The sequence below is a fragment of the Ailuropoda melanoleuca genome, chromosome 9 (assembly GCF_002007445.2).
Source record: "Ailuropoda melanoleuca isolate Jingjing chromosome 9, ASM200744v2, whole genome shotgun sequence".
Taxonomy (NCBI): Eukaryota; Metazoa; Chordata; class Mammalia; order Carnivora; family Ursidae; genus Ailuropoda; species Ailuropoda melanoleuca.
In genome coordinates, this window is record NC_048226.1 from 59,239,034 (window position 1) to 59,264,708 (window position 25,675).

Consider the following 25,675-nt stretch of genomic DNA (forward strand, 5'->3'; position numbering starts at 1 on the left):
AATGTTTTTAGGAAGTGTGAAAGAGATATTATTGATGAATAGTCACTATATTTAATGACATACCACCTTGGGGCTGTAACCATATTAATGTTTCACCTTAAGAATTGTTACTTTGTCATTCTACTTAGTATCTTCGTGAAGGGTCTTACTTCCATGCTCTAATGGAAGAGTTAGTCCTTAGTAAATTAAAGTGAGGACTGTTGGTAACAATATCACCAATCTTACAATTAATATATGAAAACACCTCCAGGAAATGTTTCAGGTATGGAGTAACATCTGTTGTTATATTGTTCTTGTGGAAAAAACTAAAGCGGCAAAAATTTAAGTGACTTTGAATAATAGAATGTAGAGCTGGGAAACCTTAGAAGATATGTCTTAACCCCTTCATTTTATAACTGAGGAAACAGAGCTCAGGGAAGTTATGACTTGTCTAAGGTCACTCAATCAGCCGATATCTTATCCTTCCCATTCGACTATTTCTTGGGATCATATTTTAAAACCTAGAGGCAATAACAGGGTCTTTATGAGATGTAGTTCTATTGCAAAAGCCTTCAAGGGAAAAAGCTTATAAATTTCTTTTGCTCTTGATCAATTTTATTATTTTGTTTATTGGACATAAAACTATTTATTAGACTTTAATAAATTCATTCTCAATTTCAAACCCTTTAACTTGAATTTTCTTCTGAAGTCTTACATTTCTCAACTGTGAGGTAAAATAATCCGTATGTTTGGAGACAGAATCAGTGGCGCTTGGTATAAAATCTCAGTTGACCCTGGCAGAGGAGCTCTTGCCTTCTCTGCTTCAAACATGCTGTCCCCTGGACCCAGGCTCTGCCGCAGTGCTTTCTTTCTGTTTCCTGGCGTTGTTTGACCTAGAACCTTTGCACTATGTGCTACTTTGTCCTAGGAATGTGCTTTTCCTGATCTTTGTAGGGATGGCTTCTTCAGAGAGGCTTCCCTAAATTCCTGCTCATCATTAATTTTTTTAAACTTTTTATTTGATGTATGATTTCTTAATGCACACAAATCATGAATTATCACAAAATGAATACACTTGTGTAACCACCACCCATGTAAAAAACAAAATATCACCAGAAATCCAGAAGCCTTTCTTGTCTCCCATCGTGACTTCCCTTCTATAAAACTAGGTACTATCTTGACTTCTAACACCACAGCTAAACTACTATTGTTATATAAGTAGAATCACACACCATATATTCTGTTTCTGGTTTTTACCTGTTTATCCATTGTTTATGCATTCTCCTTGCTACATAACATTCCATTGAATGAATATACCACAACTTACATATTCCTTCTGCTGTTGGAGACATTTGGGTTTCTAGTTTGCAGCTATGCCAAATACAATGCTACTGTAAACATTCTTCTTTTCTTTTGGTGGCAATACAGGCCTTGCTCAGTCAGGTTGATAAAATCTAAAAGTGAAAATTGCTGGGTTATAAGGTGTGTGTGTATATTCAAATTTAGTAGATACTGCCAAAGTGCTTTCCAAAATGTCTCAATGTAACTTCCCACCCAGCAGTAAGAATTTCCATTGTGCCACATCCTCACCAATGCTTAGCATTCAAAATCTCTTTAATTTTAACCTTTCTGAAAAGTGCATGGCAGTATCCCATTTCTTTTAATTTGCATTTCTCCTGAGTACTAGTAGATTCCTTTTATTTATTTTGGCTATTTAGAGATCTTTTTTATTTGTGAAATGTTTGTTCAACTTTCCTACACATCTACTGGGTTATGCTTTTTAATTTTTTTTAATTTTTTTAAAAATATTTTATTTATTTATTCGACAGAGATAGAGACAGTCAGCGAGAGAGGGAACACAAGCAGGGGGAGTGGGAGAGGAAGAAGCAGGCTCATAGCGGAGGAGCCTGATGTGGGGCTTGATCCCATAACGCCGGGATCGCGCCCTGAGCAGAAGGCAGACGCCTAACCGCTCTGCCACCCAGGCCCCCCAATGGGTTATGCTTTTTAAAATTTATTTTTGGAGTAATGTTTATATATCTCTGGATATGTACCTTTGTCAATTATATGTGTTACAAATTGTTGGAGGAGGTCAAGAGTACATGACCGCTGGTTGACCGGGGAGCGGCACCTGGGCAGAGGCTTCTCACCCCTCCCCCACCCTTAGAATGTTGGTTCCACTGGTTTTCAAGGACGCAGCCTGGAGACAGTGATGCGTTGTTGAAACCAGCCGGCCTGTATACACGTGACTGAAGCCCGTGAAGGCCTCTATATAAGCTTTAAGATTCTGGTGAATGTATGTGTGCGTTTACTCCTGTGGGGCTGCCTGAGACAAACCTCCTAAGAAAGTTCGCTTGCTTATTAATCTGGTACCTACAAGTTGGAGTGGCTTGCTTCTCTCTTCAGTCTCTCCTTGCTCTCCACATATGGGGAAAAATTTCAGATCTCACCTGGAAAACTCCTGAGGTTTTGAGCCAACCCAAGTATCTTTTTACACGCTCATGTTTGATTTTTCACTTTCTGAGTAGTGACTTTTGGGGAACAGAGTTCTTGAGTTTTTCCAATCTGTTTTTTCATAATTGGTTGTTAAGGAATCCAATTTTTCAGTCTGTGTTTTCATAACTGGTTGTTAAGAATTCTTCCCATGCATGATAGAGGAGAGAGATCCTGATACATTGTTGTCTGTGTACCTTTGCATTTGGATTGGTAATATACCCGGAATGAATTTGGCTTCTGATATGAGGTATGAGCTGTTTTACATTTGTCCTGTCAGATTCATTTTCTACTCTTCTGTTTCCTGCTCCAGGAGGCAGGCCTGTCACTTAACAGGTAAGTGTGACTGATTTAGCTGAGCTGTAAGAATTCCTTTCCCTGATAATGCTCAGGAGTTAAAGTTCACCACAACAGGCCAGGTGCTGGATTCATGACAATTATTATTGGCTCTCTAGGAAGTCCCCCAGACGTACTCCTCTCAGACTTTCTGTTGCTGTTGTTTTTCTTTCTTCTTTGGTGCTACAATTTTAAGAGTGCCAAACTTGCTCTTCTCTTGGTGTACACTTAGTAATGAACAGCTATTTCATCCGTAATGAACAGATGAATGTAGGAAATCTGTATATTCCTATTTCTTTGGAGAAAATCTTTCACGAAGAACTATTTGATCATGTCAGTTAGGCAAAGAACTCCCAAATACTTGGTTTTTTTTTTTTTTTGAAGTTTCTTTGTAAATCTTGATGTCTGAGGCTCCTATTAAGGCATCCCATAATTCACTGCATCAGGCAGATTTAGATTTCTTAGGCCATAATAACTTGAGCATCCTACATTTTCACCTGGGTTGATTACTAGTTACAAGTCAACTGACTTTTTGAGAAAGAAACAAAAATACAAGAGATGAAAGTTATTTTCCTTTTTATTTATTCTTAAATTCAACCTAAGGTCGGTGCTTTCACTTACACGCTAGAAGCAGAGCCAATCTAACACATCATTTGATAAATTTCATTTTTTGGCAAGTCTTCTGTTCATCCTTGGGGGAAAGAGATACTTCATTTTTATTTTGTTTGTGAGTTCTATGAATTGAGAAAAGAAGTACTGAATTTGTAAAATTGGGGACATTTAAACTAATTCAGAGCCATTAACTCTTTGGTGGTAACTTTATAAATTTCATACAGACACATATCTCTTAGCTCTTTGCTTCACAATCAAGCATCAAATTACTTCCCTTTACATGTAAAGTGTAACCAGCACAGGATGTTCTAGCAACAGATCTATGAAACTGACTTGGATGTAGGTCAAAAGAATGTTTTAGAATCTCCCTTGCTAAATAAGTTAAATGATTACATTAGTATTTCTCTTCAGATGTTATTTTAACTCATTTGAAACTATTTGCAGATAGAAATAGAGCTATCTTGAATGCTGATCTCAGTACGAAATATATAGAATTCACAGAATACACAAAATCATTGATGATATAACATTCAACAATCAGGGTGCTATGAATTTTACATTAAAATTTAATTATGTAGTAAAAAATAGAGTTGTTATAGCTAGAAAAAAATATTATCAGAGGCAGCGGATACCCTTGGTGGAAATGGAGAGTCCTACATAGAAAGAAAATCCAGGAAGTATGCAAAGTAGACACCAGGATACTCGGCATATATAATTTAATCGGAGATCACACAATATGACATAGAAACAGCAGTTGACTAGAATAATTATAATCTGCAACACGTGGAAACAGTTTAGAAAATGGATTAAGGTCATACACTCGGACCGTAGGCTTCTTGGAAAAACAGGTGTAGAATCAGACAGATTTGTTTCATCTGGTGCTACCTTCCCTTGTCATCAGATTAACTTGAACCACTAGCCTGGTATGGATTCAAGCAGTAGACGTGTTGTTGATTAATGAACTAAGTCTTGTCTAGTGAGACTGTTAACCTCATAGAGCCACAAAAAACTAACTATTGATCGATATTTTGGTATTTTAGATGCAAAAGCACATTCTTCCTAATAATCGGAAATACAGCTTAAGATGATTTTGTGAAACAGACCTATTATTGTCTGAAATGGTAACTTGTTAGGTATAATTCTATTCAGTGACAAATGTGCATTTACACATCAGAGACTAGAATTTTAGAGATTAATCCTAGTGGAATTTTCAGGGAAATCTTGTCCAACTATATTTATGAAAGCAAGAATATGTTCAGTTACTTTTTTTTTTCCAGTTGGGTCTATTGGCTGGCCTAAGCCTGACTTTCTCCTTTTTCAGTCGTGTAGTTACAAAAATTGTACAAACAGTGTAGAAACAAGCCGGAAAGAATGTGCCACACATCCTGGGTAATCATCTATATGCAGTTAAATTTACAGATACAAAAGAAAATACAGCCTACTCCCTTATAGTGCACAGTTATTTTTTAGATACAATGTATCGCTAGTAAATGGTCATGGTCACCAACTCTAGTTGTCTCCAGCAGAGAGAATGAGAGCAAGATCCGTTCGGTACAGCTTCCCCCCATCCGATAAAGCCATTATGCTTTTCTTGTATGTTGGAATATTATTAATATCCAGATCCTGTAAAGAATATAGATGGCATTGTTATCCAGCTAAATACGGAAGTTAATTAACCACTGTCAAGTGATAAAATGTAGGATGAAAACTGCTTGTTACATCAATCCATTAAGAGCTAGATTAAATTCTGACACAAATGTGAATAATCTCAAGATTGTTTTGAAATCTATTTATCACCGTTACACTGTTTTAGGCCAGTACCAAATCAGATTAAGAATTGAATCCTACTCTATAAATCTTTAAAGTAGATTTCCAAAAACGGATGTGTGGTGCTTCTTGATGGATCCTTATAGTCGCTTAAAAAGTAAGTGGCGTGGTAACTAGATTACCTGTTTGTTCTTCTCACACAGATCTTTCAGCAAAGCATCCAATTCATTTTCATCTATGTATCCATTGCCATCCTGAGGGAGCAGAAATAAACCAGTATACAACCAACTCCACAATAATGGGGAATGTAATAAAATGGAAGTAACTGATTCTTCAGAAAGTCTCCCCCACTGTAATTACTGACATCACAAACGACTTTCCTCATATACATGATATTACCGTCTATTACATGGAGGAGGATTCTGCTGGATATTTTCAACTAACTTAATCCTCATTCCACCCTGTAAAGTGGGTATGATCTCCTGTTTACAAATGAGGAAATTGAGGTTTAGAGGAGTTTGGTATCTTACTCAAAGCCTCAAAATAGATAAATTGTAGCATGGGATTTGAATCCAGTTTCGTTTAATTGGGACATACCAGAATACATTTCCTATGACAAGAATAAATTGGCTGAGTAATTTTAATAGCTCATGTTTCTTTTAATATGGACCTTGAGTTTGAGGGCTCCCCCCACCCCCCATAAGTGAGCATTTTCCAAGTTCTTCTAAGCAATCAGATTATGGATAAGAACTTTTACCTGATCATATAACTCAAAAGCTTTATTGAATTCTTTCCCACACATTTTGACTCCCTGGATGACAGAGAAGAGAACAAAGGTTAAAGTGCTACTATTATATTTCATTGTGTATCCCTTGGCAAATCTCCCACCGTCTACCTTTTCAAGGAAAATACTGTTTATGGTAGGGAAAAGAGAAATACCTGAAATTTAAGAAGAAAATTCTCCTGTACAGGTAGTAACCTTTTGAGAGAGAAATATTAATAGGTTAGATTTTTTTGGACGAGGATGAACTTATTATAATATGTGTACTTCCTAACTTACCTGGCCATCTCCGTTAATTCCAGCTTCCCATCATTATTTGAATCAAATAATTTCAGCTGAAAGACAGAATGTTATTGTAGCCACTGAAGAATGATTTATTGCAGGAAGGAGAAGAAAATTCAATGTAAAGTACTTTGAGTTATCAATCAGTCATATAGACAGCAAAATTGTAGAAACTAGCTTTTATTAAACTTTGAGTGCAAATTTTCAGTTCTATAAGTTGGGTCAATTGCCAAAGTTTATCAGGGCAATATAGAATAGTCAAATAGGGTAATAGTGATATTAGCTAGATTCTAGAATACCGTAATTTATTTTTCTTGCAAATATGTGTATGTGTCAAAATGTGGGAGAGTTGGTGTCTGGCAGTATATAGCATACTCTAAAACTCTCTAAACAATTATAGGAAAATAAATATTTTTAGAGCCTAAAAATACAAGGAGAAGCAATAGGCAGATAGTATGAATAAATTCTTAGAGAATAGAATTTTTGACCAATTTTCACTTGTTTTATTTTCCCTTGGATACTAGATAGCTCCTCATCACACTTACATTCACATCATACACCAAGACCCATATAAATACACTCATACCCTTATTCAGGAAGCATGAGTGTTTTTAGAAAGTAGCAACTATTGCTGTAGTATAATACATGGAGGGACTACAGAGGAGATGCATTAAGCTATATAAAGTTTGCATGCTACATATGTGGAAAAAGCAACACTATTTTTGTTTTTTCAAAAAGGAATGTGATCAGGGTCATAATGGTTATAGGTTTAGTGAACACTCTTTTGGGAGAAAAAGAACAGTCTATGGTTTGAAATGTTCTAAGAATCCTTTGTAGGAGGCACATTTTTTTCAGGGTCTGATACTGACACATTTTATAAACCGTTGACCATAAGTTCTGATATCATCAAACTGTCTACCAAGACACTGGACACCTGACAACGCAATTTAGTGTCCACAGGGGAATATTTCCCTACATATATATTTAAATCTTAATTAGCTCTTGATTAATTTGCCTTTCAAATTTGAACTGGTTTATGACATTGGATCAGATATGCCAAGCCAATCCAACAGGGGGAAAACTCCCATCTGAGTGGTTTTTAAAAGACTGCTTCAAATTTCCACCTGGAAAGGAGTCTTTACTTTAAATAGACATCCCATAAGGCTGGCACAAAACAGAAAATTGATAAATGTAGGTTATTGTCCATTTCCCATTAGTTATTTGGAGCTTAGGTCTGTCCACTGTGACACATTTGTATGCTAGTGCTGTAAGTGGATTAAAGAGGATGCTTCCTTGCAATGAAAAATTTTTAATTTTGAAATTAAAGATTAGTTCTACTTTATAATATCATTGTATATTGAATAAGATAATAGTAAAGTTCTAGTGTGTTTTATTTTTCCCCCCATACATAAAATAGGGCGACAGGTTGAAAATAAGCCTCATAACTGAGGTTTATAATCAAACCTTGTATAAGATGACTTTCCAGGGTAATTAAAAAGTCTAACTCCTTTATCAATCTAATAGAACATAATTTTTATAATATTCATTTGTTTTGTGTGTTATTTATGTAAATCTGTAAGCTAAGAATTCACTGTACCTTTACAGTACTTAAAGCATGTCTAGATATATGTACTGATTTGGACAATTTAAAATTTTGCCTGAATTTCAAAAATGTTGCCAAAATATTGTCCCATAGCTGAATCAGTTTGGCAAAGACTTTTCCTCATAGTCCTTATGGTATGAGTCAAAATGAGGAAGCTACCCACTTGAAATTAATAAACTTCATAGGCACTGGATTATTCTATCTAGAACTTCATAAATTTGTTCATTCCTAAAACATTAAGGGCCTATGTGTAAAGCAGTTTCCTTGGCTTTATTATCAATATTCTATAAGAGATCTTGGTTACACTATTTATCGCAGCATCAGGCTCAGGGTACATTTGGAACTCCTCACCCAAGCACCAAGACAGTATTCTAAAATACCCATTTTTTTTTTTAGTCACTCAATGAATAAAGTAGCTGTGAGTTCTGTTTAAATTCTAACAAAATTTATGATTTTGTGAGTTGTGATCAAAACAGATTTGGAACCTCCATAGTGTTTTTGGTTGTCTGATTTATATATCTACAATGTAACTTACATGTGTCTAAATTATATAATTTAGTAATATACTTACACTGGCTTTGTAAGAAAAGTGAATGATCTTTTGATAGATAAAAATTACCTACCTCCTCAAGAAAGGAAATGCTCATGTGTTGAGTCTTAAAGCACTCACTCAGCCTTACAAGGTGTAAACATCCTTAAGGATTTAACTTTTCAAGTGAAATGCTACCCAAATGCATATGATGCCCATATGGTTTATTTATTTCATCCTCCATAGCCTTGAGAACTAACAAGAACACAGTAATATTTCATAGGGTCTTGGCTACTGTCTCTCCAAGATCAGTCTTACCATTAGGTCTGTATACTCAGCTAGCTTTGTATCATCAACAGTCTTGTTTGCTTTTTCCAGCAGGTCCTTTAGAAAGTTCTGTTAAGACAAAGAACACTCAGATAAATGTCCCATGTAACCTATAATCTGTTTCCATTTCAGCGTGCCTTGAAATGGAACGTCCCAAGAATGCAAAAAAAGCCTCTCTTTGAGGATAGAACTAGGTGAGGAGAGGACCTTAGAAGGGAGATCATTCCACTTGGTTCACTGGCATTCCAGCCATGACGCTGCCTTTGACAGGTATGATATCTGCCTTTTACTGAGACCTGATCTGTTGTAGTCTATGTTGCACTGCTTTTATTACCTCAGTTAAATGAGTATCTGGATTATGCACTGTGTAGGAATCTGACTACAAGTTTATATACAAGCCAGCCCAATGGATGCATTTCTACATAATGGTATCTTCACAAAAGCTCATCTGACTTTTCTGTAAGAAACACAAGGGCCCCCTCTATGCCGTTGTAACATGAATGAAAATTATTAGTAAGCCAGATGGAGAGCTACCTCTAATTTGAAGTGTATTTTCTGCCCTCACAAACTCTATTTTCACATTGTCTTACAGATAGTACGAAGCTTGTTTCACTGAAGGGTCAGTCAGGTGGCTTTTGGGCTGAATGCAGTCCCAAACACCTTGGTTAGTATGCTTCAGCTGACTGTTCAGACTAAGAAAGTTGGCCATAGATGATGTTCTCTAATCCTTGAAGGATATGTGAATCATATTAAAATAGAGATTATTGTGGGAAGGATGAAAAAAGATAATTATTAATTTGACAGTTCGAGTTTAGGAGGGAGTTAATTTTTTTTTTTAAACAGAGGAATAAATCAAAAGCTTTACAAAAGCCACATAAATGACAGTGTTAGCACTTAGGCATATAAAATTCGTTTTGTCTAGTGCTGTTCATTTGTGACTCCTTTATTTTTTTTTCAAAAATGAATTAATGTAGTTATGGAAAACTAAGCAGATACTGTATTTGGATATATTGAAGGATTGGGTTTCTTTGGTTCTGCAGTGGTTTATCTTCTTCCCAAATGTACCAGTTCTGGGCTGATTTAACTTTATTCTTTTTGAGGAAGGAGACCTTTTTCTTGGTTTGATTAAATGTATTTTCATTTCAAACATGCCATTTCAAATCCAAAGTGAAACACGGGAAATTCAAAGTTATCTATTGGGGGTGAATTTTACTTTTGAGCCTTATGAGTCTTTTGTCAGAGATTAATTGGGTTAAAAAGCCTCATCAGAGACTAAAATGGTGGTCACAAAAATAGCCTGGGAGGAACCTCGGGACGCTGAGATTCAAAGTCGTGTCTGAGCGCAAGTGATGTTTTACTCTATTATGGATCTTAAAATTAGCTTTCTTGAAAGATCCATTAAAAAAGAATACCAACTTATCTTCAAAATTCCCCAGAGAGGAAGACTTCTATTTAGAATCTCTGAGAATAAAATGTAGAACAAAGAAGGTCAGTATTTAGAAATGAGCTAAGGTTTTCATGATGAACTTGAAGTGATTTTTTAAAAGATTATTTTTTGTCCTTTGGAATAAAACCCAATAGCTTAACTGTCACCTTGTGAGCTCTAGGTTGTGCTGCAAGTTTGTGTAAAATGTTTTCACATTAGAGGGGCACCTGGGTGGCACAGCGGTTAAGCGTCTGCCTTCGGCTCAGGGCGTGATCCCGGCGTTATGGGATCTTATGGGATCGAGCCCCACATCAGGCTCTTCCTCTATGAGCCTGCTTCTTCCTCTCCCACTCCCCCTGCTTGTGTTCCCTCTCTCGCTGGCTGTCTCTATCTCTGTCGAATAAAGAAATTAAAAAATCTTTAAAAAAATGTTTTCACATTAGAAATGTTTATATTTCCAAGAGGCTGCTGTTGACTGTATTTTAGCAATTTTATGGTGGTGCAAATGTCCGCGTTCCATCTCTAAAATTATATGTGACTCAAGCCATGTTAAACCGTGATGAAGAAACTGGGTTTGATATTCCTTTTTCCACACTTGACAAGAGGAGAGGTAGCTCTTGATGACTGAAGCTTGGAAGCATGTGGTGTTGTGGCAGAAAAAATATCACTAGCATTATCAGATAGTCTAGTTTCTTTCGTAAGCAGCTATGTAACTTTAAAAATTATCTAATCTCTCTAAATTTCAGTTTCTCTGTATAACGGGAATGATAATACCTGTCTTGCAGGTTTTCTGAGAGGATTAAATCTTAAAATACATTTCAAGCACCTAATGCTATACCTGCCACATAAGTATTAATTTGCCTCCCTTTTAGTTACTCTGTATCCTGCAGATTGACAAAATAGGGTCTCTGCACTGAGAAATCTTGGTCGATGTAAGGAAAAGCGAGAAAGAATGTTGACATACTTCTGAAAGACTAGTAAGTCATTGAATTCATGAATAATATAATTTATTGTGCCTTGTGTATTTCACAAAATCTTTCACGTACAGAATTTTACTTGCACTTCACAATAAATCTGAGAGGAAGGCATGATTACCCCCATTTAAAGATGAAAAAATCAGACAGAATAACTTCCTTTTTAGGTCTCTTTGCCTTCTCCTTTGTATCCTTTCCTCCCCCACCAGCTCCTCTGTTCATCTGGGAGAGATGAATTGACAAATTCATTTTCAAAGTTACAATTTTTCAGAAGTTTGATTATATTAAGACTTTGTTGTTGTTCTTGTTGAGAGGCAGGAGGTTTTATGGAATGGGTAGGGAATTTGGAGGCAGAGGAGTTTGGGTTTAAACATTGCAGCCCTGTGTCTTTCTGTGTGGCCTCAGGATATCACTGAACTCCTCTTCATCTTTTTCCTCAAGGGAAGTACTAATCTCAGAACTCACACGAAGATTGGATAAAATAATGTGCATAATATATAGGTGTGCATAATATATAGGTGTCCAAATAATGTGCATAATATATAGGTGTGCATAATATATAGGTGTCCAAATAATGCGCATAATATATAGGTGTGCATAATATATAGGTGTCCAACAATGGTGTCTTTGTCTTTCTCTTGAGAGAGAAATCTATTTATGTTAGTTGTTTAATTTCTAAAATAAAATGGCAAATTTCAGTGAAAAGGAGCATCTTATTTGGCTTAGTATATTGTTGTATCTGACTATCTAGTATAACAATTTGTTTATATCACAGAAAATGCTAATTTTTTTTGCATTGCTAAATAGAATTTGAAGAAGAACTTGAAGTCTCTTTTTAAATCTGGTACTTCATTAACAATGTGGAAGAGTGGGTGAAAATGTGCCATTGCTCAACATAAATTTCTTTTGTGGGAGGCTTTTAAAAAAGTTACAGAGTTCATAATTCTATTTAAAAGGAAAAAAACAGTATTTTTTCTAAAACTTAGGTTTTCACTTGCTTACCTTCAGCTCCTCAGTTTCTATGAAGCCACTGTGATCAGTATCATATTTTCTCCATGTCTGTAAATAATTTTGGGTAAGGAAAACCAAACACATTAAAAAAAAAAAAGCCAACAATTTTCCTACACTAAGTAGCTTTCTAAAGAGCTCCCTCATGGACAGAGCTGTTTTACCTTCATGAATTCCTCACAGGACTTCAGCTGCTGGCACCGGAAGAGCAGCAGGAAGTTCTCTTCTGTGGGTAATACATGAGCCAACTGAAAAAGATTCAAAAAGTTGTAAGGGAAGCAAGCTTCTGTCATTACTTCGTGCTTAATTTTTCTTGAATATATTTATTAGAAGCCGTTTTATTGCCTAGAAAACTAGGAGAGGAAAAATGTTAGGACGGACCTTCCCTTTCTGATACTTTGTTCCCACAGAGAGCCCTTGGCTTTTCCAGTGCTCGGGTGGCCTTGAGTGACAGGGCTGTCTGGTAAGTGAGGTGGCCGCAGCAGGTGTGCTCAGAAAGCTCCCATAGCCCTGGTTTGACCCCTCCTCATCTGCTGGACATCCAAGCAGATTCATGCTGGTGGCCTGACCCCTTCATCGCTTCTGTGCCACCGAGCAGTGTTGCTCTTCTCAGGGTGCACAGAATGTGGTATATGTGGGGACATACATGCCATGTAGAAGGAAAGAAACCATGAGAAATGTGAATGTAGGGGAAAGGAAGGAAGGAAAAAAAAAAATGCATTCCCAGATGGGAGGAGAAAGCCTAAGAAAACCAGGGAAGATAAAATGAAGACAGGGATGCCTGGGGGCTCTGTCTATTAAACGTCTGGCTTCAGCTCAGGGGATGATCCCAGGATCCTGGGATCCTGCCTGTGTCAGGCTTCCTGCTCAGTGGGGAATCTGCTTCATCCTCTCCCTCTGCCTCTCTTTCTCTCTCAAATAAATCTTAAAAAAACAAAAAAACAAACAAACAAAAAAACTGAAGACAAATATAAGGCAGTGGAAAGAGAAGTGGAAAAGACAATTCACGAACAGTGGAAATTGAACGGTAATAGGAAAAAACAGTTCTCAAACTGTTGGTTTTAGCTAAGAGGATGTCCACTGTCAGAATCCAGGCCTTGGGTTTATGATCTCTATTTCATGACCCTATGACCTGTTTCTTTAGATCTCACTTCATAACTTCAGTACCCCTCCTTTTTTCTTTTCTTTTCTTTTTTTTTTAAGGGGATAAAAGGGCTCCAGATCCCATTTTAAGATGACCGTAATCTGTTACGCATAGGGAGGGAGGGAGCTGGATTGATGGCCCCAGTGCAGGCATGGGTTCTATTCCTGGCTCAGCTGCTAATTAGCTGTGGTCCCCATCAACTCCCTCAGGCACTTCTGGAACTTAGTACCCTCATCACTAAAATAAGGAGTTGAAGTAGAAACCAATGTCTCTTAAATGCACTGGTTTCAAAATGACCTTGAGAATCTATTAGAATCACTGCATCTTCACTGTTAAAGAATGAACCTACATACTCTAGATTTCATTTAATTTCCTTGAAGTTCAGGCATGGACCCTCATCCCTGGACTGTGGATGGAGAACTTGTGGTATGGATCAACCTTAAGTTCAATATCCGTTCCAAAATTTCTACCAAATTATAGGAAAGTCTATCTCCCCCTTGCTCCTTTAAAAAAAAATTTCATCCATTTAGGTATATTAAAATTTTTTAATAGAAAATGTATCATTTTAACTGATATGCAAGTAATCTCTGTTTTTTTATGCCCATATAATATGTCCTTTAACTTGTTTTTAGGTCTATAAAAATAATATCTCAAATCAGATACATTCAGCTTATGGACACTACATATGGAAGTGAAACTAAGGTACAGGGCTATGTATCTTACTAGAATGTTAATAGGACTCAATCAGAAGACACTTTCTTATTTTGAAATAAAGATCCCTAGTATAGTTGTGCATTAACATAAGCATTCATTTAGGAAATAGGAAATAGCTAATGCCAATTCCTTTAGTTATTGGCATGTCAATTGTCAGATGCCACTTTGTAAGATATTGTTGGACCCTGTGTTTAGGGAGGGCGGGGACCATGCTTTGTCTGCATCTCCCGAACACCCAGTGTGGTGCTCAGCGTGTAGAAATGCTGGGGATTGGTTGATAATTTTACTTACTTAACATGACTTATAGTATTTGTTTTTACTATCTTCACGCAATTTTCTATATTCATTTATATACTTCTCTGTATATTTCTACATGTCAAAACTGTTTTGAACAAAGAAAATTTTTTTTTAAAATTACACTTATCAAAATCCTCTAACTACATGAAAACAGAAAAAAATGAACTAGTAAGCAATTACTAAATGTAAAATAAGAGAAAACTTAACCATCTTTGTTTCAGAAATTAAAGTTCATATTGCATAAAGTTTAGAGGTCTCTAGAATGTCAAATATAGAGATGGTAAAATTGTTCTGCATGTATAATGTAAAGGTATATTTCTTTTCTCATGCCATTTTGGTCCTACTTGTTTTCATTATTTAAAAAAGAGATTATATTTATATGCACATTTATAATCTATTAGTTTGAATGTTAATGTTAAACTGAATATAGAGCCATCCTATTTTAGACATTAGAAATGCATTTCAAGCATGTAAAAGATTATAATAAGACAAGTCAGCCATTAAAAGAGAAGCGATGAATATGTGCGGATAGGATGTTACTATAGTGAACACAAAGAAATCTTCTTAAAGGTGTGTTTCACAATGTAATGGTCCTGCTGTTGACGCTTCCAGCAATATATCGGGAATCAGTGTTCCAAGTTTCAGAGCCAGGTTCAGTAACTCTCCAGCTCTGGTCTTAGAGCATATGTACAAAGAAGGAGAGGTCTTTTATTAAAAGCGTCAAGTAAGGCTGCTTTAGTCTCAGATTTGCTAAGTCCCTGCTGTCCATGGAAGTATTCAGTACTGCCTGATCCAAGGTGTTTGGTAATTTCTTAATGCTTGGGCTGCCTGCCTGTTCTTTTACGAACTCCTAAAACTTCATTATGGGTTGGAAAAGAGGGAAGAATAGCAAGGCAATAAGTAGAGACAGTTACGACCAGAATCCCTCAGAACTTCTGTTGAGAACTGGTTCCTGTCTCCCCTAGACATATGAAGACTACACACATCTTGAGGATAGGGTTTGTGTCTTACTCTTGTTTCTTTGCCCAGCACCCGCAAACATGTCAATAAATACCTTAGTGAACTTATGAATGTAGGCACTTGACTATTGTCTAGGGTCAGCGTAAGCTATAAATAAAGTTCTTTTGGAGATAATTCAAATAACTTATTACTGAATTGTGGATAGGGTTGGGGTGGATATTGCAATATTCCTCCCAGAGCTTCCTTTAGGTGCTGGGAGTGTTACTTTGGGAGAGCCTTTGGGAGCATCTTTGGGAGATATCTAGGCTGAAGAGAGCTGCTTTCCCAAGGACACTGTGTCCTATGACTGATCCACATGAGGAGAAAAGGCACAGCCCTGTCACTCAATTTGGGACTTCTGTGAAGGACCCTTGCAGCTTTAGAGCCCACTGTAGGGTGAGCTGAAGCCTCTGTTGAGACCGTATCATGGCCCACTGCCTCCTTCTGCCCAGTCCTGCTCTTTTCATTTCCCTTCAACAGGTATTGGTCCCAAGAGCCTTCCTAACAAATTTCCTTATTGCTCATTTTCAACTTAGATCTGCTTCCCAGGGAACTGAACATGTCACAGGGGTTTTTACATCTTTGTTCTATGCCTAGGCATAATGCAGAACCCTTGTCCTGTGTTTTGGAGTAGGCTGAAATCCCTTGCTATAGCTCATGTAGCTATGATTCAGAACCTAGTAGGCACTGTGCTGGATACTGGGGACTCGTAGTCACCGTGGGTAAGAACCTTATAGGGAGGCAGAGAATTTCAAACCGTATTCCCACAATTTCAAAAAAGGACATGTAGTGATAAAGCGAAGGTGCAAAGAGAGCACACACAGAGGGCAATTTTACTAGAAACATAAATGAGCTCAATAAGTCAAAGCACACATGAGGTATGATTCTTAACTCCTAAAGACATTCATGGTGACTGTTACCCTCCTTCAACACATACTAACAAACTTTCACTTCTTTCATTTGGGAACCAGAGAAGTATATTTCCTAGGCAATTAAATGATTCCAGGAAATGTGGAAAGCAAATAATCTTATATAAATTTAAGGCTAGTTGAGTTTAACAATATGAATATGAGCAATTATATAAGAAGTAGTTACAAGTCTTGGCGTTCAGAAGAATGGTGTAGTATTTTCAGTTTTTAAAAATAATTATAGCAAATACATTTATTGAGCTTTTACAGTGTGCCAGGATTGATGTATTTGTTTGACATGCTTTATCACATTTGATGTTGGTACTTATATACCATCCCTGTTTACAAAGAAACAGGCAGAGAGGATAAACTATCATATAGTTTATAATATGAGCCAGATTTGAAATCCGACCATCTGACTTTCTGGACTTTTGAGGCCTTTGTCTATAATCATCACTCTCCATTGAAATCTTTACTCAAAAACCTTTTCCTAATCATTTAAAAATATTTATCCAGAGGGATGTTTTTGATCTGATTTTACTGTCCATTTCCCCAAATTCTGAGGTGGAAAAGTAGTCTGCCATGAAAAATTATTCACTATAGCTAAACTATTATGCTCAAATCCTACTGTGGAAGAAAAGAGGGAAAGTAGTGTCTGCTTCCCTGGGAGAGATGTTATGGTTTTAGGATTAAAATAGCTTTTAGATCTTTTTTTTTTCTTCTTCTTTCCCGCCCCCCTCCCCCAGTGGATGCACTGACCTGGACAAATACATACAAAAAAATTGAAGAGGATGGTAGGTTCCCACATGTTGCCCAAGGGATCAGGTGAAAAGCTTAGAGATTTGATATCCAACTAAGGGAACTATCTATACTTACTAGAAATTTCTTCTCTGGTACTTACATTATCTGCTGAATCATTCAGTCTTCCTTTCTAATTATTTTAATCAGCCTCTCTGCAATAGAGCTATTAGTCTGAATAAATTTAGAACATTTTTTGACTGTCATGGTATTTGTTAAAGTATCTCAGAATTTCAGTGCCCCTGTTTTGAGTTCATATTAACAATCTCTTTATAAATGAATTGTATTTATGTAAATTTTAAAATCTGAAGACATGAAATTTTAAAAGTTCAGAAGAATGACATCTATATACTACCCTTCTTTTTATATATTTCTAGATAGCAAAAGCATGTTGTTGGCAAGGTCAGTCCACTTCAGGATAGAACATTGAAAATTAACCACTATATTTTCTGATCTTTTGAATAACCTATTTCAATTAAAGTCAAAACACTTCAGCTGATTTCCAATAGGAAAGCAGACTACCACATGAATATCATTTGGTTTACCTTGATTAGATTTTGAGGAGCCCATCAGTACACCTATTAAATATATAGGAAAAACTAACCTCTTTTCTCTTTGAATACTAAAGCTATATTATCTTGATGTGAGTAGGTAGATTATTACAAATTTTGGAAAACATGGGGTTTCCCATTCCATCATGGCTGGCTAGCGTGTGCATATTTGCCTCCCATGTTGTATATAGGATTTCTTAGCAAGTTATACATGTCAAGTTGGAAAAAGAAAAGATGGACTTATTTTATACAACTTCCTGGTGACACTAGCGACATGCTATAAATTTGGGCATTCCCCCTCTTCCTTTCCTCTTTTTCAATATGTTATCTGTAACTTTCAATTTCTTCTTTCCAATGATTTTCAGAACCTCTCTTTACTCTCTTCACTCCTACTTACCCAACCTAGACAGAATCAACAGGTCTATGAATTCCTGCAGTGATCATTCTTTCTGTTCTCCTATTCTAACTCTCTTCTCTCGAACTAATCATCACCTCTCCTCTTGCGTGTGGCTGATAACTCAGATTAGTGAAAAGAATTCTGGAATCAGGTTCAGATCTAGGCTTGTATACAGTGTTGTCACTCCCTGCCAACTGGGACCTTAGACACATCATTTAGCCCTGTTGGGTTGCAGTTTCTTCATCCTTAAAATGAGGAATTTTGGCTAGTTTTTCCCCGGGAGTCCCATTCAGCAAAAAATTCTGTGTCCTGGTATAGTTAAGTGAGACACATAAGAATTTATTAGAAAGTTCTTCTCCCTTTAGACTCTTTCTTCTTCAGCTGATCTGAGAGTTTTGCCTGAATCATGTTTCAAATGCTTTGGCTGGATAACTTCTCTATACTTTGTTTAGCCTGGTTGAACAGGATGCACAAAGCCTTGCCCTAAGTAATCAACCAACTGAAGCTCGAAACTATTTCCTTTTAATGCAGAAAATGCACAGATTATTTATTATTTAAAAAAGGCAGAGTAGTTTGAGGAACATGGCTGGGTACTGGCTGTTTCACCATTTATTTCTTATTTTTTCTCTTTAACTTCAGTCAAATTCTATTGAAGCCAACTATAAAAATAGGTCCTCATATTATATTTAGGCTTACTTTATTTTATTATGAGGATCAAATGAGAGAATGTATTTTAGAAATTCTATATTGTCATACTAATGTAAATTTTCTTATTGTGATTGCTATAAAAGTTCCTCAGTTCTTCATTTTAGCCGTCATTAACTTCTTTAACCTCTTCAGTTACCTATCTTTTCTCACACATAAAACTTGTCTATATAGTTTATTATCTCAAACTTCTAGAGAAATTTTTTTCTTCAAATTTTAGGACAATGCATCTGCTAGTAACCCCTAGCCTCTCATTCAAATATGGCTTCAAATTATAATTCATAAGTAATATATTATGTCATGTATAGAAAAAATCAAAACAGATTCATCTAGTCCTTTTAAAAGTGTGAAATGCATGTGAATTGGATTATGCTTTTTTATAGTATTTAATCTATCACTGAAGAAATTAAGTAAAATAGCTGAGACCATTGGAGTCCTTTAAGGTGAGGTATGTTAAATATAAGATGATGGTCCTTTCTCTACTGGAATTATAAAGTATGCCAAACTTTGAAATAACCACATCTGTAATTTCACTGATTTTTTTAGTTTTTCCAACTCATTTTGAATAGATTTACCTCATCTCATTTATGTTCATTTAAAAGTTTTCTTATCCTTAATGATTTCATACCTTGATTATTTGGCCTCTATGTTAATCTGTAAGTCCCAGTACTGTTAATTTATCTATTTATATTGTAATGAGTTATACATAGGCAGAGGGAAAGTGTATACTCTGGGGAAATGTTTTAATTACAAAGGTAATAATAGTATGTCCTATCTTAACTCCTTTTGTAGTAGCTGCGTAAAAATAAGTATTTCACATTGACATGACAGATGTCCTATAAAATCAATTTATTGAAAGCCAGGTTAATTCCCTGAATCAAGGGTAAATTATAACTACATGTTGTTGACAGCCAGAATACATCACAACTTAATACACTAAGAATATTATAATAATACAATTATACTTTTGATTTGGCATTTTTAAAAATAAAACCTTATTTTTCTTGACAAAGCTGTCCACTCAATTTCTCTAATAGGTTGCAGAGATAAAGTACCTGAGACACCAGTTTCAAAAAGTACAAGTAAGGAAAGCAACAGTTCTTGCACAAATCTGAGAATGCCGAAGAACTGAGCATACTCAAAGTCTGGCTTCCTTGATTCATAAACGAAAGTGGTCCTCCGTAGGAATAGTGCTCATCAGAAGATAAGATTGGACACCCACAGTTCTGTCTTTTAGAGACTTAAAAGAAACCCTTACCTATAACACATCATAAAATATTCATTAACTTCAGTGAAGTTCTTTGTTTTTAACTAAGGTCAACTGCCAATCTAAAATAGAATTTCAGGAAGCAGGATGCAGCCTTTTGCCATCGTCCTAGGGATTACAAATACATAGAAAATTCTACACTGTTGGATAAGAAGTACCAATGAACCATGTACTTAGTTGGTGTTTTATCCAAGTGAGGTAAGGTAATGTAACGGCAGAGGTGCTCATCCAGAAGTCTGGGACCTGGGCTTCTAACTGTGCCTATGCCAGCAAACAGGTGCGTGGCCAAATCATTTCACCTCTCCACATTTTGGTTTCATGATATATTAAATTTAGGCTCTGGATTAAGCAAACTCTAAGGCCTCTTTCATTTCTGAGCATTTTGATTTTATACTTTTGAATAGAAGATAATATTTTACTTAGGCAAAATAAGCTTCTCCAAATTGGTCTTGCCATATCCTGTTTGAGTTGGGTTCAAATACAAAATGCAGCTCATTTATTAAAAGTATATCAGAAAAATGCATAAGTTCCTTACCTCTACAATTCCTATTTTCCCATCATCTCTCTGTCCATATTGATCCACAAAGGTTTTCATCTCTGGTGATAACTCCTAAAATTATGTAAAAGAAGATAAGTTTATTTAAAAAACTACCAACTATGCTTCTGATGGTGTTAATAACTTCTACAAAGAAAAACTGGAATTGAAACCATTTAGAATTATGCACACCGATGAACTATTCTCATGAAAATTGAAGATCTAACTGACACACAGTATTCACTGGTTTCAAATGAAAGGGTTATGATTATCATTTCTGAATCAATTACTGATTTATCTTCTATGAGTTTTGAGAATGTGCTAAACTTTGAAAATGTAGTCAGAGTTACTGAATTCATAACTGTTAGTGAATTCAAATATAATGTACTTTAAACATTGCTTCCTTCAGGAAAGATTCTTTTATATTGCTCCAACTAATTGCCCTATAACATTTTCCTTATTTTAACATGTTTTATCCATGGGGAGTAATAATAGGTGTTTTCCATTTGGACAAGCAAGAAACATGAATGTCGAAGAGTGCCTCACATTGTCACTCTTCAGTGTTTCCAGTGTCTTCGTGTTTCCAACACAGAAGTGGCATTTACTGATATATAAATTGAACAATTAAAAAAAATAAGTCAGATAAAAAAATGACCAATTTGTACTTTCATTAGAGACAGACAATTTGATAACCTTATTGTAAGCTATTGGTTATATGTTTAGGATCTTTGCCTCCCAGAATAACTTAGGGAGTGGTTTTCTAGTGTTTTCATTGTTTTGAGATGTTTTCTCTCCTGTGTATTTTCGTACAAGAAGATATGTTTAAGAGAGACAAAACGAATGCTTTCATCTCATTTGAACTATTTTGTCCAATCTATTCTATTGCTTACATAATCTCTTCACATATTGACAGACTAGAGGGCCATGAACTGTAAACTAGTGATCTGAATATAGAACTAGTATTCAGGAAGTTGAATTTATACCCTTGGGTCTCCAACATAGCCCATTTTAGATAGCCCTGTTGCATTAACTGAAGCCAATTTAAAATAGGTCGGCCTTTACTAATGTCCTATTCTATGTCCTTGGGAAAGTATATTAAGGTCTCAGTTTTTATCATAACTAACAAGATAATGGTATTATCTATCCCATGAGTTTGCTTTAGGGAGAGGTAGTTAATATAGTTTAAGAGTTATATTGAGGCTGAGTATCATTACTACTAGTTGTTGCAGAATCATTTTTGAACCAAAGTAAATACCATAGTAGAACTGAGGTAACAAATGGTAATCAAGCAATTTAATTATAACGTAGTCGTTAAAACAAAACTCTTCTATGGATTAATTATAATTTGCATTTAGTAAATTTTATTAAAGCAATAACTGTAAGAAAAGGAAAGAGTTCACCCCTTGGCATTAGTGGGACCATCAGTTTTAATTTTTGCACATACCTTAAAGTAAATAAAAAACAAAGAATTTGATTTTAAATCTTAAAATTGTATAATACCATTAGTTTAACTAGCAGACTTGACATTCAGTTTGTGAGCTTCTTGAATGGTAATTATGTCAAAATCTAGGCTTTAAACAGTACAAAATGTAAAGACAATGACAATAATAAAGCTTTATAAAAATGCAAATTTAAAGACAAAATACCATGTTTAGTATAAAAGGATAGTTTTGAAAATATTTTGGGTTATTATATTTCATTAATGTTATATTTTGGGGCACCTGGGTGGCTCAGTTGAGCATCTGCCTTCAGCTCAGGTCATGGTCCCAGGGAACTGGGATCAAGCCCCCTGCTCAATGGAGGCTGCCTCTCCCTCTGCCACTTCCCCTGCTTGTGCTCTCTCTCTCACTCTCAAATAAACAAAGTCTTTTTAAAAAATGTTACATTCACTTATATTAGTGAAATTTTTAAAGTTTCACATTATTAATATAATAAGCCAAACACTGCTTCCATTAATACAATGAAATTTGTTACCTGTGGCCAGAAATGAAAATTTTTATAGTCTAAAAAAAAAGAAGAAATATGTAAAAGGTTTACTACAATGGGGCCAGTAGTACAGGGACATATTTGTCCAGTACAGGAACCTCTCAATCCCGATCTCAATTTAGATTTTTAACTCTCCAAAGCCTATACACATAACCCAGAAAAATATTCAACAATCAATGTATTAAGCAACTTGATATAATCTTGTACTCGTGCTCAAGTCTGCTATTTTTGGATTAATATCTAATTATTAGAATTTCCAATAGCCTATAATTGGAGCTTGGGCTGTAGAAAAAACTTTAAAATCTTTAGAACTGTAACATGAAGTTATTTGTTTACAAAAAAGTACAAATATTAAAATAGGAAGAGGAAAAGAAAAATCTGAAAAATGTAGTTTCTAAACATTTGAATTTCTAAATTGAAAATAAATCACAATATTAAAATTACTTCTAGAAAAATTAAAATATCACTTAGCTACTGTAAGTGGCTTAAAATGTTTTAATTTGAAATTTTATGGCAAGTAAGATTTTTCCAAACAGATTTTAAATATATATTTTTAAATTAAATAAGGGATTGTTTTTGCTTATTAATCAAAGATCTATAGAGCTATAATATTGCATGCATTTATTTATGGTAATATATAAGCAGAGAGGGTGTGGAGAGAGAGTATATAAAACATTTTCTATTTTATTTGATCCCATTCTATTATACTTTCAGGTTTATATAATATTAAATCTGGGTAAAACAATCCCCAGAGTGTTATCTGGTTTTAAATCCATTTGGTCCATGATTTTAGCAACCGATAGTTCTGTAATGCATTATAATACATTTTTAGTGTCCTCTGGTATTCTTTTGAATATGTTGTACAGAGATGTATATCACACAATTTTCAATTTAGAACAAAAAGGTAACTATTAGAAACATATATTTATAAAATATCTATTTATATCAATGCTTAGGTGGTGGTCTGCTAAAGGATCACACACACCTGTGTTTTTCTCTAAAGACATAAAAGTTATATATAATCTGTAATGTAAAATCCCTAGCCAGTAGTTAGAAGACCAAAGATCATTAACCTCTAACTAGCCCAAATCCAACACTGTCTTCTGAAATGTAGTCTTACATAAACTCCAATGCACTGCAAAATTTTGATCCTATTTTCCTCTGTACAATCATCCCATCTATGTTCTAAAGCTAGTATATTTTATTTTTATGCCGAAAAGATCTTAACAGGTAAATTTATGCCCACAGAAAGTCATTCATAATTGGTAATAATTGTCATTTACTTAATTCCCTAATGGCTTAAATCACAAATATGCTTGTTTTCAAGACCCCATTAATTGTTTCCAATCAGAGTATAGCTTTGCTTTTTAAAAATACATGAAATTCTTAAAATTGTTTTTACTTTTTACATCTCTGACTTTTGGGTTTCTCCCTCTCAACAGAAATGAACATCTTAAGCTCTTGCTCATTATTATGTTGCAAGTTGTCCAACTTTCCCTCAGTGAGAAAGGTCAAGACAGAACATTTTCTTATCTGTCGGTCCACATCAACCTCACAATAAGTAGCAATAAAACAAGAGATCCATAATCTGCAGATCTGTTTCCTGACCACCAAGGGGCAGAAATGCATTTCTAACCCCCCCCCCTTCTCGCGCACTTAAAGAGAAGTTAAAAATTACCTACTAGAACTCAATCGAAGAGGAGGTGATCTGCTAAAAGATTTCATGTACCCACACTTTTCTTTTAAGCATTATTAAGGCAAGTACAGGTATAGAATCTATATTTTAAAGGCTCTGATTTCATAGTGTAAGGTTTTTCCCTTTAGGGGATCTCTTTCTCTACCCCTTTTATCTTTCCCCTTACACAATCTGGAAAGGTGCTTTTTCTCTCCTTTCTCAGTCAATAAATCTACATTCCCGCAGTCTACATTCCCTGGAAACCACTGGATCCCGCTGGCTTATTATGAAAACTCTAGAATATTTATGTTTTAAGGTTGAAGGTCTTTTTCCTTGGTTGCAAACTTAAACCTACCAATCCAGCTTTCTTCCGTGCTTGCTGGAGTTCCTGAATCAAGTTCTGCAGCTCCTTTCCTTCCAGGTAGCCACTTCCTGCAAAGACAAAGAGGCACCCAGGTATCAGACATCTCATTCTGAGTTTCTTCCCCCTTCAATTTCATGACCGCTATAGGTCTGGCCACCTGCGAGGCTCTCTTGCCTCCACACTGATTAACCCTGAAAGGATGCGGAAGCGGCAGCGCTGCCCTCTTCGTCTGTCAAAGTTTGGACCCATTAAGGGCAAAGGAGGATGGTACGGATGTTAAGTGTAACCATAGAAACTTTAGGGTGCAGTGTCCCCCAATCTCGGCTTGTTCTCTCTCACTCCCCTCCTCCCCCGCCTTCGTACTATTAACATTCTTGGAGAGAAAAAAAAGTTGAAGGTTTTGGGATAACCTAGAAAATATACATAAACTTTCAAGTTGATGGTTTGGCAGCCAGCTGGAGAGATAAGATTAGGGGGGTGGGGGAAGAAGTAAAGAAACGAGGGATAATAGGATCAGGAGGCTCAGGGGAGGGGAAAGGGTGGAAAAGGGCAGGGACGAGGGGTCTTCAAACAGTTAAAAAGAGAGAAGATAATCACCGTCTGCGTCGAAATGAAGCCAGATCTCGAAAAACTGTGAGGCTGTGATCAGGGAGGATTGCAGGTGGGATTCTGCCATCGTACAGCCGAGTGTGTGTCTGCGTGTATGAGTATGAGTATGTGTATGTCAGTGCGAGTGTGGGGTGAGCAAGAACCTCAGGGTGTGTGTGTGTGTGTGTATGTGTGTGTGTGAAAGCGATCTGGGCTGCGGAGGAAGACGGGGGCAGGCGCTGCCGGGAGCTGTCCTCGGTGCTGCTCGGCTCAGGCGGTCCTCCGGAGTTCTCCACACCCCGCACCCAGTTCTCAGTATTTATCCTGACGGCCGAACTGGGCCACGCCTCCTCCTGCCTCCCATTCCTCATTCCCGCCTCTAGCTCGCACCAACCTTTTTCCCCTCCCAGTTTTCGCCTCTCCTCGTAGGAAAGCTAGCTGGAGCAGGAGTTTTAGAGTGTAGGAAGCAGCAGGTGGTGGGAGATTCTTAGCTCAGAGACCGAAGGCTGAAAACAGACACCTTTTCCCCCACATTCTCCTAATCCATAAAGTATCCTCATTCCTGAATATTATAGTGAAATAACATAAAGAGGTTTTGATTTTCAGATGCAAGAGGAAAGCTGATAAAGA

The 25,675-nt window shown here is 36.1% G+C and overlaps 1 protein-coding gene across 1 annotated transcript; it reads right to left on the reverse strand.

Annotated features, from left to right (window-relative positions):
- Positions 1-3,388: 3,388 nt before the first annotated feature.
- Positions 3,389-25,324, reverse strand: CALB1 (calbindin 1). The gene is made up of 11 exons (XM_002923296.4): positions 25,055-25,324; positions 24,449-24,525; positions 20,433-20,507; positions 12,282-12,365; positions 12,112-12,168; positions 8,701-8,778; positions 6,248-6,303; positions 6,127-6,166; positions 5,945-5,998; positions 5,370-5,441; positions 3,389-5,043 (listed from the first exon to the last, which is right to left on the reverse strand). The coding sequence occupies exons 1-11, from the start codon at positions 25,131-25,133 to the stop codon at positions 4,930-4,932; spliced, it is 786 nt and encodes a 261-aa protein (XP_002923342.1). The 5' UTR covers positions 25,134-25,324; the 3' UTR covers positions 3,389-4,929.
- Between the last annotated feature and the right edge of the window lie 351 nt (positions 25,325-25,675).